The sequence below is a fragment of the Hetaerina americana genome, unplaced genomic scaffold, assembly GCF_022747635.1.
Source record: "Hetaerina americana unplaced genomic scaffold, ioHetAmer1.1.p SCAF_22, whole genome shotgun sequence".
NCBI classification, from domain to species: domain Eukaryota; kingdom Metazoa; phylum Arthropoda; class Insecta; order Odonata; family Calopterygidae; genus Hetaerina; species Hetaerina americana.
Window position 1 is genome coordinate 9,898,286 of NW_027286786.1, and position 16,548 is coordinate 9,914,833.

General features: G+C 41.1%; 1 protein-coding gene across 1 annotated transcript; it reads right to left on the bottom strand.

Annotated features, from left to right (window-relative positions):
- Nucleotides 1–8,517: 8,517 nt before the first annotated feature.
- On the bottom strand, nucleotides 8,518–13,489 carry LOC139689351 (uncharacterized). Its single transcript, XM_071586435.1, has 3 exons — nucleotides 13,295–13,489; nucleotides 9,131–9,463; nucleotides 8,518–8,658 (listed from the first exon to the last, which is right to left on the bottom strand). The coding sequence occupies exons 1-3, from the start codon at nucleotides 13,487–13,489 to the stop codon at nucleotides 8,518–8,520; spliced, it is 669 nt and encodes a 222-aa protein (XP_071442536.1).
- Nucleotides 13,490–16,548: the final 3,059 nt, after the last annotated feature.

A 16,548-nucleotide genomic window follows, 5' to 3' on the forward strand; every position in this document is an offset into this window, starting at 1 on the left:
TTCAGAGAGCTTGTGAGAACTGTTCGTAAAACTTTAAACTTTGCATTTCATAATCCTATGTCAACCTTTCTCTCCTCCCCTCCCTCTTTTCCAGACATTTCTACCATCCCCCAACCCCCACGCTTCCTGACGTCTCTTCTACTGTCTAGATGTGATTGGTGATTCACTCATATGGACTCCTGAAACTTTGTGTACTCTTTCTTCAACAACTTTCAAACTTTGTATTTCACTTCCTATTGTTTAGCTGGCCAACCCTCCCCTCTCCTCCGTCCCTCCTTCCTTCCACATCCACACCCCCCCCCATTCCTTCCCGGGATGTATATAAGACGACATTTGAATTCACTTCTCTACCTGAATATGATGTAATAGGTCGAAACCCGGTCATACGTTTAAACTTATCTAACGAAAAATTATCATCTTTTCCTTGCTTGTAGTTATGGTTTAATAATCTCAATTTATAGTGTTTCACCGTAATTCCACCCAAATAATACATTATAAGATAATTTCGGATTTTAAATTTGAAAAAAATCGACGGAAACTGCGCCGTATCTTGAAACCATATTGTAGAAATCGTTAGTTCAACGTCTGTTCGAAAAGCTCCCAGCTTAATTCTTTGCACGGAAAAGGCGTAAAAAAAGGAAACGGGGGGCCCTCTCAAAGTATGTTCTCCCCAACGTACCTGTATATGCATCCTTATCCCGACGATGTTTCCACTTTTTGAAACAGTCCTGGAACGCTTCTTCCGGAATGTTCATGAGCTCCTCCGTCGAATTTTTCTCTTCCTCTGGAATGGTGACAAATCACTTTCTTTCGAGCGGCGTTTTAGTTTGGGGAACTGGGAAAAGTCACACGGGGACAGGTCTAGTGATTAGTAGGGTGGGTGGGGAAGAAGAGCGGTCTTGTTTTTTGCTAAAAACTCACGAGTACTGAGAGACGAATGAGCCGACGTGTTGCTGCGGTGAAAAAACCACACGCCGCTTTTCCAAAGTTCGGGCTGTTTTCGTCTGATTTTCTCTCTCTCGGGCATTTCATAACCCCCAGGTAGCACTCCGGAATGGCTGTGTCTAAATTAAACATATATTTTAAAACGGAGAGAAATAAAAACGGAGAATCTACAGACCTATTTCCCTCACATCCATATAATGCTAGGCCATGGAACATACATTTGCTGTCACGGTCGTGAGATACGTGACGAGTCAAAAGTTATCGATGAAAAACCAGCACGATTTCCAAAAAGGCAAATCGTGCGTGACTCACCTTGCGATTTTGGTTCGTTATATCCATAATTCGGGAGAGAGAAATGTTCTCCAATGAACGCTGTTTTACTATTTTAAAGAATATTTCACCAATGTTTAAAAACAAATGTAAGGAGGAACCGAACAATTACGGACCTATTTCCTTCGCATTCATTTCGCGAACGGCTCTGGAATATAGAGTGGTTAGTTCGATCTTGAGAGAACTCGATAATCAGGAGTTATTAATCACACATCTGCACGGTTTCCGAAAAGGTAGATCCTGATAGGCCCAGCTTGCACTATTTGTTCATGATATTCTTACTTCAGGAGAAATCAATGTTCCAGTGGACGCGATTTTTCTACATTTTAAGAAAGCCTTCGACAAAGTACCTCATAGTAAACTGATCTCAAAGCTAGATATTTATGGCATAGGCAAAAATATCCTAAATTGGATTAAAGACTTTTGAATGGTCGGGTTCAAAGAGTAGTGATAGATGAAGTTATCTCAAATGCAGTAGAAGTTACTTCAGGTGTTCCCCAGGGAAGTGTTATCGGATCACTTTTATTCCTACTTTACGTTAACGACATTGACTCCGTAGTCACTAGTAAGATACGTTTATTTGCCGATGATGCAGGGGTTTACCGTGATATCCGTGATCCTGAGGACACAGCAGCTTTGTCAGATGGCCTTAATGCTATACAACGCTAGTGCGACACTTGGCAATTATAATTAAACTTAAAAAAGTTCGTAGTAATAAATTTTAGGGAAAAGAGAAATTCCGTCCCGATCGCCTGCTACATCGGGAACACCGAAATAGAATGTGTAGGCTCAATTAAATACTTAGGCGTTACCTTCACTCATGATCTCTCCTGAGTTAAACACATGCTAGGCGGAATGTGTAGACAAGCTAACAAAAATTTAGGATTAATTAGTAGAGTACTAGGTAAATGCGATGAAAAGGTCAAAGAGAAATGTTATATTTCAGTGGTTAGGCCTAATTTAGAATATGCCGCAAATATATGAAATCCTCACGCAGTTGAATTGATTGCCGAATCGGATCGCGTGCAGCATAGGAAAGCTGGAATTGTGAAAAGTTGTTAAGACAAACTGAGTTGCGTATCAGAATTATTAGAGGACATAAGTTGGGAATCACTCACGGAGCGAATGCTAATTACAAGATTAAATCGCTTTCGCATTTTGAAATGACGTATCTTTAGCAATGATGTTGAACTTGTATTATTACCCCCATCGTACTATGGTAGGAGAGATAATGTCAATAAAATCAGAGAGATCAAGTGTAGAACGGATAGAGTTAAGACGTCAATTTTCCCACGAAAAACAAAGGGATCCGAATTAAACAACGTTCGCCCGACCTCGCGGGGAAAAATGTTTTGGGCCAAGGGTAGCCTGGTTTGTAATCACCCCGTGCCACACACCCCAGCGGTAGTTTGCATGCTACTAAAAACACACAAGGGGAAATTCGAGAGCCCATAAGACAGGCCGACTGATCGATGTTGTTACTGCAAACTGACGAAGATATTTGGCGAAAAATCGGGAGATGACAAATGTGTTTTAAATAAAGAACCCAGTGTTTTGCATAATCATACAGATCATTCGAATTAGACTCGACCCGTTGTGTTTAGGACACATTTCAGCGCTGAACCAACATCTGGTGAAATGACACCAAACCAAGCCTTTGGTCACATTCAGCCGGCATACCGCCTATCAGGATTGGGCGTGCTTGTCCCGGCCGCTCAAACGACACCTCCCAACTCAACAAACTCACTGAGAAACACTGATTTAAAATGAAGATAACCAGTGTCATCTTTCTTAATGCGTGCATTTCCTTTCCTAACCCGCGAGGTATCTCCGTCTAAAGTCTACTATGGAACGAATTATTGAATGGAAAACGAGAAACGAGCAGAATTTAAATTTAAATGAAGTTGCTTTCATTTTTGATTTCTCCTTGATTGTCATTGGTATCTCAGAATATGGCGTATAGTTGCATACAATCATTACATGACCAATAATTGGAAAACAACGATTGGAAATTACGAGAAACCAACTACGTTAGGGCATTATGGGAATCAATTGCGAAAAGTATATTCATTGAACGGCAATGCCATTGTGAACTATTAGACATGTACGTTTCCATGACTGAAGATTCCGTATCGAGGGTCATGACCTCGACAGTGAAGCCGGTGGAAATGTTAAACGGAGCCTCTCTCTTAATCGCAAAAACAGCCGCTTAAATGAGTGAATGGCCGAGTAGCCGCTTCACCTCAACCAGGACGCGTCTCTGCCGTGCAGGGCACAACCCAGAGCACACATGTGGATATTTTACGGGCAAATACCCCCAAATCAGGCGTGGAACGTGCCAAAATTAGGGGTGTGGTAGCTTAGCGGCAACTGACAGAGGAGACGTAAGTTCAAAAAGGCAGGGTTAAATCCTCATGTGGTTGGAAAAGTATCACTCAAAAACAAAAGCTTTGCGATATCGTGAAACAACGTGGGAAAATTGAATATTGGCCCGGGGAAAGAACCTACGTTCCTCGTCACCACAAAGGCAATGTGTCTAATACGAGCCTGGCCGGTCAATGGACTCGGCGCAATGGACAAACCTCCACCTCGCCTATCAATACCAAACAATAGTTCGATCACTTTATTTTTTAGGGACAAAAATTTTCTTCATTCAATCTTTTGCGTTCGAAACGGGTATGAATTTCGTATCTTGGACTGGAAGGAAATAAAATAAAAAGATCATATCTCAAAGAAGTTCTTTTTTCGTATAAATTGAGGCGAGGTATTTCTAATGTAGTCCATTCTAACGCATCACAGAAGTCCACGTTCGCCGACGGATGTTGTCATGGTAATCCGCTGAAAGGTATAGGTTTGGAAAAGGTTGCACGGAAAATTTTGCCTCTTCAGTTAAATTTAAACACTTGTTGATAACTTTATATTACTTCATGGTTTCATTAGAAACATTTTAAGAATACGTAATAAAAAATTAAAAAAATAAGTGAAAAGAGGGCTGGAGGACGGTTTTGCTTTGGTTAGGTGACTTATATGAAGATTATAATGTATATTAAGTTCATCGGCCTTGATGTCACATTTAAGTAGACATTCTCACTAGGATTGCCTCCTCCCGAATGTAGGAAATAAAGGCGGATATCCCAGAAGCCTCTTCCGCAACCTCCCCTGGCGATCTGTCGAGTGACGTAGGTATGAATTCCCTCCGGGACACAAGGAGGAAACGTGGGGTGAAAGAGCTCAATTTACTCTCTGAAACAAATGTTAATATTAATCGAAAGGCCGCTCTAAATATCGGGGATTAAGCGTTCATTTGGGGAATTGACATTGCTACAGCTATCGGTGGCTTCGTACGGAAAGAGAGTACGGGGTTGAATGCATAGAGATCAGAGGAGGACACCTATCGCAGTGAAGACACAGACTGCTGTTTGTCTGTGGTCTTCGACTGCGGTGTGGATTCCGCTGTTGTTGGGGAGGGGGAGAGTTGGACATCTGGAAAGTCGAGAGGAGTGGGGGGGATATGGTGGAGGCGAAGAAATCGGTGGATTTTGAATTGAGGAAAGAGATAAAAGCTTTGAGGGAATTCACACGATGTTGCCAAACGTGAAAAAGATAAATATATATATTTCAGCGAAAGAAAGGGTCTCAGGGTGTGGCGGGGGGAGAATATTTTGTTCTAGGGATTGGCGAAAGGAGGGTTGAACTTTATTCCAATGGCGAATTTGAAGGATTTTAATGTGATGGCTATGATAAAATGTGAAATGATTTCGTGGAAGAAAAAATTGAGGATAATCGGTGCTAGTGAATTGCAGAGTGGTGCGTTTAAAAAGGATATGTTTGAGACGGGAGAGATGCTCTTCTGGGGGTATTGATGTATCTATGAAGTTCACATTAATGGAGGGCCGAGTAAATGCCTGTGTTGGGGCGATGAGTTTTGGGAAGGAAAAATGAATCGGGTAGCAGTGAGTAAGGTCACATTTGTTAAGAAGGGTATGATTTCTGAATGAAGGATAGGGTTTGGATCAGGAGGGATGGATGCGTCAGGGAAGACGTGTGCCTTGCTGCCCCTTAGCCTCTTATGCATTGCTGCGGTGCTGATGTCCACAGATGTGGAGCCATTGCCTACGGATGTAATGACGATGCTATTATCAATGATCTACATCTACGTCAATACCCTGCAAGCCACCGAAAAGGTGTGTGGCAGGGGGTGCAGCACCAGGAGGAAAGGGTAAGGGATGAGGGGGTTAGGGTTTTTCAAATTGAAGGGGAAAGGTGAGGGGAACCTGCAAAAAAATACATATATATACTAGTATCACCATGCGCAGTCGCTACCTTGTAGTTTAATACTTATTGTGTCGAGCTGAATCCTGGGGGATTTCGATTACAAGCATTCTGGTCTCTTATTTTTCTTGGAAAAAATAACCATTTAAACCTGTCTGTCTTGCAGTCAATCTCTCTAATCTTATATTCGTGATCCCTCCGCCCGTAATACGCTGAGGTTCGTGTTACCTTCTTGATGTCATCGGAAAAAGACCCATCTTTAAATGTTTTTAATAATTTTGATCTATATTGTAAACGCCGCTGTTTACATAAATCCCAGCCTAAATTTTTTAGCAAAGTAGTCACGCTACTGCGTTGGTCATAGCAATGTTTGACAAATCTAGCCCCCCTCCGCTGAAGTCGATCTAATTCCGAAATCAAATTCATCTCTTGAGGATCCCATATACTGGCAGTATACTCTAGGTGGGGCCTGACTAGAGCAAGAAAACATCGTTCTTTCACTTTTCCGCCACATTTACCCAGCACTCTTTTTACAAATCTCAATTTTTTAATGGCACGACCGCATATTGATAAGTTCTTTCAAGCGAATGTGCAAATATTATTCTTGGGTCCAAAAGAATAGAGGAAGGAAGTCAGCGGGATTTGTATGGCACATTGATTCAACGCACTGGTTTCCACCGAACAGGGCCAGGGATCGAATTTCGGGGATGGTCATTATTTTGCCGTGGTATCCCGATCCCTACTTGAGATGCTTCGTGGAGGGCACTTTGAGTGAGTACGCCGTCTGACGGATGGACGTTAAACTGCGAACGGCTTGGCGCCTGTCTTTAAGAGTAGGCTAATGCCGATGCCGGGTTTCTCTCCAGCCTTCATCCCTCCCTGTCCATCCCTAATGGTGCAAGTGACCTCAGCTGTCAGTCACCTCCCCTTAGAACTACAGCTCCAACTACAGGGAAGTCAATGCGTTCAGGCATGCATGTATGTACCCATTCCTCAGTTTATCCATTCCTTCAAATGAACAGTTTTAATGGCACGAAAATTTAAATGCTCATCCGGCTACTATCTCTTTCGTGTGACCGATGTTTTCAGTTATTTATCCATGCATATTTAACTATATGCATAGGTACGAGGTATGTTCCAAGAGTATTCTGACTTTTGCGTTTTTCAAAAATTATTAATTTATTCATGACTATCTATTTGCCCCCTTCAAAGTAATCGCCATTAGGTATTATAATCTTTTGCCAACATTTTTTCCAATCCTCGAAGCACTTCAAAAAGTCATTTTTTGTGATCCTGTTCAGCTCCTCCTTCGATGCAGTCTTTATCTCGTCAATCGTATCGTAGCGTCGTCCTTTCATGGGCCTCTTCAGTTTAGGGAACAAGGAAAGGTCACTGGGGGGCAGAACGGTGCAATACGGTGGCTGCGGTATCATTAGTGCGATTTTTACCGAAAAACTTGCGCACAAGTAACGATGTGTGAGCAGGGGCGTTGTCAATGAGTAAAAGCAAATATTTGTTCTTCCACTAATCCGGGCGTTTGTGGCGGATTGCCTCTAAGAACATTTTGTGAAACCGATGAACGCTGCCTCAGTTCAAGGTAGCTTTCGTATATGCCACAGTCAACATTCGGAATCCGTCCGCGCACTTAATTTCGTTTTTCACACAAAATTTGATACAGATTCCTTGATTCATTTTTTGGAACTTGTAAAAACCGAAGGCAAGCCAAAACACGTCCAAGCAAAACAGCTGTCAAAAAATAACTGAACATTCAAAATGGCCGAACATTTCAGCATAAGTGAGAGACATAAGTCCCAACATAACGCCACAAAAAAATCGAAAATTAAATGTACGAGACCCGCGGAAATTCAAAATTCGCGATACATTTTGAGCAGACCTCGTACATAATATATATATATATATATATATATATATATATATATATATATATATATATATATATATATATTTACATATATTTAGGTAATCTACCGGTTAAGGTAGGTTTTTGGATGGACACAACTACCAAACAAATATACAAATATTTTATTACTCCTAACAAAACACAAAATCCATCATCCTGCTCTTTATCAGGTCCCTCTTCATCTCTGAGTACTTTCTTCCTCCCTTCATCCCGTCCAACATCCCTATCCTGTTCCTTCCCTTTCCTCTTTTGCCCAACATTCTACCCTCTATCACAGTCTTCAACATCCCACTGCCCACTGTACAACCTTGACGTGGTGGAAGGGCTTGTTCGTTCCGATGACCCCTAGAGCTGTGCTGGCGGGAGTAATAAAAATTGCTCCTGGTAGGGTCACCCATGCCAAGGTAAGGAGCCAGACGAAAGGTAGTCCACGCAGCGTCTGTTCCTCAGTGAGGCGGCTGCAATGGCGTCTGACCCCAGTGGGGCGGCCAGTAAGTGATGGTGTCACGTTAAAAACACTATTGAGGAAGGCAACGGGAAACCACCTCAATTATCATTCCCAAGAAAAATATGATGGACAATAGATATATATATATATATATATATATATATATATATATGTCCATGTGTGAAAATATTTATTTGTAGGGCAATCGGGATGATACGGTGGCTAACGTATAGGCTTCACACCGAGAGGGCCCGGGTCCAAATCCCAAATCCTGGAGGAAACAAATATTTTTCAGTGGTGTCTCGATCCCTACTTGAGATGCTTGGAGTACTTTGAGTGAGTACGGCGTCCGTCGGTTGGGACGTTAAACTGCTAACCTCTTGGCGCCATTTTCGAATGGCGCCAAGGGGTTAGCAGAGTAGGGTAATGCCATCGCCGGGTTTCTCTCCACCTTTCCTTTCCCATCCATCTGTAATGGCGCAAATGACCTTAGCTATTCATTGAACGGGAAGGTATTTTTAGTGAGTACATATGCTTCAAGTGAAATAAATTTATTACGTTGGTGTTCGTAATTTACTGTTGATTTATTTCACATGAGTAATCAATAGTATAAATTCCACTCAACGCTGGTATTTACATCAACGTCTTCACCTTTGGTAACAAATGTAGGTGACTTCTCATTGGCTGGATAATCAGCATTTCGACCAAGCACTTCACGAAGCAGCCGGCCATCTTCTTCAATCTGCAACGAAAAGAATTGTGTTTCAGTGGATATCCATGGAGTGCGCTTTCCATTGAATTTCGGATAAGTAATAGAATAATATCAATTTGTGAGAGTGTAGAATTTGATAAAAGAACTTTTGGTGAAACACGTTAGAGCAATGATATGAAGGTACACAAAAATAAAAGCAATGCATTCATTTTGCTAATTGTTGCGTTAGCGACGTAAGTGCATTAAGTAAAACACAGCGCACTCTACCTTCTTCACAGTAATTACCATTGGACCCAATTGCCATGACAGTTTGAGCAGAAGCCAGTACCTCCAATTGTTTTGGAATTGAGTTCGGGGAATCTGTACGGGCAATTGGGATAGCCTACCTGCTAAGCCTTGACGATCGACGTACTTAGAACCCCGGGGGTCCGTAGGTGGATGCGGGGACCCTGGGAGGGGGGGCGAAAGAGGCGGATAGACCCGGGGTGAATGAGGCGGATGCCGGGGCGAAGGAGGAGCTACCCGGGGCGCCGGGGGCAAAGCCGACGCCGGGTGGTGGCAGGAAGCTTCCGGGACCCGCGGGGGCGAACCCAAGGCCCCCCCCAGAGCCGGGGGACCCCGGGCCGGAGACGGAGATGCCTCCGGGGCCGGAGGTGAAGCCCACGGTGACGGATCCAGGGCCGGAGAGGGAGGCTCCGATGCCTGCGGGGGCAAGGCCGCCCGAGGGCCCACCAATGCTGCCTCCGGGGGGGGCGAATCCCACGCCGATGGGTGCCGGGGGGGCGTAAATTTCGGCGCCGGCGAAGGCAGCGAGGCTCAAGAGGGCGATGGCGACCTGGGAAGGGCGGGAAAGAAGGGAAATGTCAATTGGAGAACCCTTTCGTCAGACACCCAAAAAACCGTGTAAGACAAGTGAAATACTGGAAGCGAATTATGTTTACATGTACCCGAAGTAAAATGTTTATCTTTAGCTTTCTTACAAGAAGCGCACTCCTGCCAGTGCATTGAAATTGTCGCATGGTTTTGTTGATCCTATATGTTGACATGCCAAAAAAAACTCGAAAAATGCATGCGAAAAATTATTTATCAATTTCTTTGTGAATTAAGTTTTTATCTGCCAATTTCTTAATAAGAGTTGGAATTATGAATCCCATGTTTAAATTCTCTTGGTGCTCAATTGAATCCCGAGATTTAATACTCACGATCTTCATTGTGCGGCTATTTACCGGGCTAGTACCGTCCACTGTCTATGTTCTTCCCCTGAGTGACTCCACTCGAATTTTGTCCTTGCTTATATACCGTCCCGGAGCTTCAAATCCCTCCAATGGCGTGAGGGAACGAGAAGAATATCAGGAGACAAACAGTCTGGCACTTTTCTCCCAGATGTTAGTCTCCTCGCATTCGCAAACAAATCTACGTGGCCCGAACCAACCCTTCCCCGGCCCAGCGGGTGGACGCTCCTCGGCTCCCTTGCACCAAAGTACACGTTTTGACTAAGTGGCTAATTACTCCACCGTCGCGAATACCTACGTTGAAAAACATTTTATCCGAGTGCATTGCATAGGTACCGATAAAAATCAAAATTAGCCATCGAAAGTTGGGAAAGAAACATGAAAATTCCATTCAACTACTTTCCCATAGAATTTACTTTTTTATCGACCCCTATAATTTCGTCACGTCTGGAACTTAGATGCTAATTGGGATTCTGAAAAAATAACTAATCAACGATATATCCCTTATGAAAGGAGAAAAGTATCCAAGACATTCATATTCGTCAAACATATATCTTTCAAAAAGTGACTTTTCTTCCATAAAACTTATCATGTCAGTACCGTTTTTGTGGAAATTTTTCAAATTTAAGGCCGGGATCGGTCTCAAATTTCAGTGCCAATAATTTGCATCAATATATTTTAGTTTTTATTCAAGATATAATCCGCATATAACCTTGGATAAGGATGGCCCTGAAGTCAAAATTAAATAATATAATAAAGAAAAGATTTTTTCTAATTTTTTATCTGATAAGTTTAATAGTAAGACCGGGTTTCGATGCAACATCATCTTCAGGTCTAAACTAATTAACTTATACATCTCGCCTGAAAAACTACTCGATTTGTTAAACATGAAACTCGAAATTATAAGGAAATAGTTTTTATGGGTTTTCCTTAAATATTGGTTTAGAACTCCTATGAATATATGCTTTTAAATGTCTTAGGAGTTGGGCAATGGAGACGTGAAGAAAAGACAGCTCAAGCAAATTGATATGGAAAATTACTGTTTAATATTATTAAAAAGTAATAGCTAATATCAAATCGAGGACAAAACTGCATTCCGAAACTTCATTGACACAGGCATTAATCGTCAACCGCAATAACCGCCAACAGACTTCGTATGTCGAAGTCATCCATGTCTAACCAGATTCACTTCAGTCATTGGTATTCGTTGGCAAACATCAATAAAATAGCATTTACAACAATATTAAAGCTGCATTTAATCTACCTTTAGTAAAATGGGTGTTTCTCTGCATTTTGCACATTGCTTAATGTGGTTTGAATTTTAACTATATTGACCAACCCACCTCAGGGACGTGGCGGAAGGGCTTGTAAGTTCCGATGACCCCTAGAGCTGTGCTGTCGGGAGCAATGATGATTGCTGCTGATTGGGTCACCCATGCCAGATAGGTCGAAGGGTCGGGGCTAGAAGAAAGGGAGTCTGCGTCCACAATAAAAAGAGAGTTGATCACAAGGACCGTGAGAAAGGATGTTAAGAAAAGTCTCGTCAAAACTTTGATAAGGAGCGTAGTTATGTATAGCACGGAAGCATGGTCATTGAAGCAGGATTATAGGCGTAGATTGGATTTCATTGAACGATGGACGATGTTCTCTGCCACCTAATCTACAAACCTTAACTTGTGGGGATTAGTGAATTTTATTTGGTAGCCTGCTTTAAAATACAAACTGTATTGAGGTCCTTATACAAACAGTAGTATTTAGTATAAATATTGTTTTTGCCACAATTACGTAGCATGGCCTTTTGTTAACCATTTAAAGAATTCTTACTTCTTAAATAAATATAATTTGTATGAAAATTTCATTTATTTCAAATGACCCGTATTTTCTTAAATATTACTATCAAGTTGCAAAATACCCTGGAAGCCAAATCGTTATTGCGATTGAGGTTTATTGAACACGCAGTGAGCACGTTTGGAGCTGCTTACGTGTTGTTTGCCGGACGTCGCCCTATTCCTCACCCTTCCGCGTTCTAGGATGAACCAAAGGAATACAGAGTTCTTGCAAACATGCCTAATCTAATTAAGTGAACTCTCCAAAAGTTACAGTGCTTTTAACACCGTCTATAATAAATGCTTTATCTTATTTTTGATGCCTTAACATAACTCTGAATTGTAAATCCCACGTGAAGAAAGAACTATGATAAATGAGAATAAATTTGTTGGGACCTCACGCACGTGGAGTTATGAAGTATTTTACTTTCGAGGGCCGGCAGAAAAGTAATGCACACATGCTTGTAGACCACAAACAAAAACAAATAGCAATAGCAGGAAAAATTTACATTAAAGTACAATTCTCAACTTTCAATGTCATATATTTATTTCTCAACATGGTCACCGTTAAGGCGAATACATTTCTCCCAACCAACGTATAACAAGTTTTTTCTTTCCGTCATTGGCAAACTCTTCCGACTGTTCTCGAATCCAGGACTTGACCGGTGCCTTCACCTCATCGCGCGAGGTGTAATGATTACCCTTGAGGTGTCTCTTGAGCTGTGGAAAAAATCGGGGGAATAAGGATGGTGTGGAATCGGTTCAAATTTTAAGTTTTGCAGAGCCTCTCCAGTTGCGCGCGATGTTTGTGGACGAGCGTTGTCATGTTGCAAGAATATTGGCGCCAGGCTGCTGCCTTCAACACGACAGACTTCTTCCTTGGACATTCCAATATGGTTTACAATACGCTTTTGAGTGATTCGGCGGTCGTTTTGAATTGGCGAGTTTGAGATGTTTATCGTCTGTGGCAGTGGTGAGTCCGCTTAGACTTATCGACAGCATCGTCACGATAAACAGCCTTTAAACGTTTAAACGACGATGAATCTCAGTAGGAGTCACTTTTTCAGCAGTTAAAAATTCGATAACAGCACGCTGTTTAACTCGAGTTGACATGGTACTAGAACGCGTCTCCATACTTCCACTTCTCGAAATGCACTGGATAAATGTAACGACCTCAAACCTGCGCATGCATGTTGAGGAGGAATGTTACTTCCACGTGCCACCAGGAGTGCTTCTGAAGGTTATCTCGTGTGTGGTCGGCAAGCATATGTGAATTAGTTTTCAGCCTACCCTCTTATTTTGAAACCATTAATTCCCTAAGTACTCGCCTCGACAATTTACTTGCCCGTAAAATTATTTTTGGTAATGTTAAGGCAATAATATCTTTAAAATATTATTATTCAGAGGATATTTTTAAAAGTAGAGGGTAAATATCCACGAAGACATTAATTTAATAAACAGTCACTGAATACAAAATTAGGTAAAATCGAAATATGTTTTCAACCCTTCAACTTTTTCCTAAGAATGTTGTGCTCGAGGGACTTCAAAACTGAAGTATGTTGGTGGCAAGTAAATAATCACTACAGCTTTGAATGATTACTTACTTACAAATAAAGGAGGCATTACAGTCTGCGCTTTCAGACCCGAAGCGGCAGGGGTGGACTGCACTTTGGACTGCATTATTTGCTTTGGACCCAAAGATGCTGCCGCTGCAACGCCAATGCAACCGTCATTAACCCAGATGGTGCCACAAGGTAGTAACCCTTGAACTACGGTGTTCATCACCGCGGTGGCCGCTATCATTACTAAACTTCAGATTTTAGAAATTCCCTGATATTCCTTTGGGAAAATATAAACTTTCATGCAGAATTAACTTATACTTCACAGCAATGTAATCAGTTCATGGAATAAAATTCGTCTACACTGAAATTTTTCGGTTGAAATCAGTCAAATATGCATAGTTTGTTTTGGTCTTTGATTGGTCTTAATAATACCATGGACATTATGTGATATTTTGATATTTAGACTCGCCTACGTAAATCTATAGCGTGCATCCTCCATTCTGCAATATACTCCACACCTGAAAGTTATGCAAACTTAAACAAATAAAAGACGCGATAGGAATCAAATGACATAGGATTGTTTTTTTTTTAATTTACTCTGCCTGTTTTAGTACGTTTCCCATATTTCTTGCTCACATTCACCCACGACGCCTAACTATGTCCATTGTATTTTTAGGACTTCTAGTGAAAGACATCGCATTTAAATGTGAAATCAATTTACATAATAATATGAACAGGAAATTTTGTTGCAGTAAATATCACACAATTTACTGCTCATTACCAAATCTCAAGTATTGCAATCGAGATGCGACTGAGTTTTGCAGGGATGTCGCCGAGATCGTAGGAAAGTTATTTCAAACTACGGTTGCTGAGCACAGCTTGAACTTATTACAGGAGACAAGCAAGATATAGACGACTCCTAAGAGCAGGGATGAAAAGTGGGGAAAACCCTCAAGAGTTGTACATAGTCTCATAAGAAGTGTGCGGTGAAAGTGAACTTCAAATTGGCCGCGGTATATTATTAGAAACTTTCAGGAAATAGAGAGAGAGAAAAAATATAAATCTCGAACTGGATTGGACCTCGTGTCCCATGCGAGTAAATCTGCTTTCACCGGCTTATTTTAAAGAGTTATCCAACGTCAGATGAATACGCTCATATCCACTCTATTTATTCAACTGGTCAGATTGTTCCTTAAAATAATAATCTCTCGATAACGGCAAAAATGAAAAATGCCAACCAACCATGAATAGAGTCTTAAATAAGATTTAAATTCAATTTTGTATGCTGGACACACATTATCTCTGTGAATATAAGCCCTCAGCGCTTATTTTTATTTTCGCCCCAATGGTCGGAATCACATAGAGCGATAGACCAAACTCAGAAGGAAAGTGAGGCACTAAAACCTTCTATAACAAATTTCTCTTGACTCATCGTAATGTTATTTAAAATTGGCCTACAGCTACCACATTTACATTTCATGCTAAAACGTGTATTCACGTTTATAGAGGAAGGATAAAATTGACAGAAAATAGATAGTAATTGGAGAAAACCATTAAAAATAATAATATTAAATATTTTCCAAAAACAAGTTTTTATTATAGCTTTAAAAAGTTTTAAAATATCAATTTCAGCGCAAAATTTCAGGAAGCCACTGACTTTCTCAGAGTAATCTTCCACGACGTGATACCTTAGAGAGTCTCAGCGTTTCGCGCACGGATTGGTATTTCTCATGCTCAGTGAGGAAACCTCGATGGAAGGAGTCGCACTAGGTGCAGCATTTGAAAGAGACACGAGTGGCTCGTGTCTCTTTCAAACGAGAGCCCAGTGAGACCAGAAGAACCCAGTCTTGATCAGAGGGAAACGTTATCTTTCGCTGATTAGGCCTCATTCAGAATGCGCTGCAAGCATATGGGACCCTCATGAAGTTGGATTGATTGCCGAATGGGGTCACGTAGAGAAGCTAAATTTGTAAAACGCTTTTATGATAAACTTAGTAGCGTATCCAAAATATTAAAGCATCTTGGCTGGGAATCACTCACGGAGCGAAGGTTAAATTACAGATTGAAGTTCTTGCATTAATTGGAAGGACTTATCTTTAGCATCGATGTTGAAAATGAATTATTAACTCCATTGTACTATGGTAGGAGAGATCATGTCAATAAAGTTACAGAGGCTAAGTTCCACGAACGATAAGGGATCAGAATAGCATTGTCCGACCGCAGTAGGGTCAAAATTAGTCTGGTTTGTATTCACCCCCTGCCACACACTCTAGCAGTGACTTGCAGGGTACTAAAACATCTAAAATCTCATCCAAGTGATACCGACGTCTATTCTGAGGCTACTCCTGACGGTATTAATAATTCGTCTAGACTTATGGAGACTGAAATAATGGGTTTTCGATTAAATCGGGCCGGCCCCGGTGGCGGCAGGGTAACGTCCTCGTCTGCCAATCCATGGGTTGCGGGTTCGATTCCCGCCTGGGTGGGTTTTCTTCCACCTAGGGCTTGGATGTTTGTAAACGTCTCCATTGTTATTCTTTGTTAATAGTCCGATGTAAAGGCCAGAGAGCTGTTTTCGGACTAATGGCTAAATAAATAAATAAAATAAAAAAAATAAATGGAGGCAACTATTCATGCAGGAAAGATTATTAACCATGAATTGTCTCTAATCCTCGGACTTCATAAAATATCTATCAAAGAATAAATTCAGCTTAGCAGAAATAATATTAGTGAGATGCAAAGTGTCTTATGCTAGGTTGTAATCGACGCAAATACTTTGCCAGGTATATATTTAATCTCAGAAAAATCAAATGATTTTCTATTATGAAAAACATCCACCTAGATTTTGCTTAAAATTCGTACTCAGATTCTTACTGTTAGATGAAATGTTCTTCCCTGGCATAATTTATTATTTCTCAAGGACTCAGGGTGAAGATTTTGGCAACCATGTTATTGTCTTGAATGTAACGAATCAAACTCCCTTGGGAATCAGTCTCGAATCCTACCGAAGCCGAATAAATACGTGTATCTTTTTTCAACAGTTCAATGGGTAGCATTTGTTTCTAAATTCATTTTGACAATTTGTTTCAAACATAAATGAATATTAGTATTTATTGAAGATATGCTTAAAATATCTAATTTCTTGAAGAACTTTCCATGAGGATGCCATTATGTTGAGGAAATATTTAAATCGTTATGGAAACAAGACATAACGACCTGGAAATATTTTTCGTAGTTCATGAATAGAGTACATTTACGTAGTACTCCGCAAGCCGCCGTAAGGGTTCGTGGTGAGGGGTC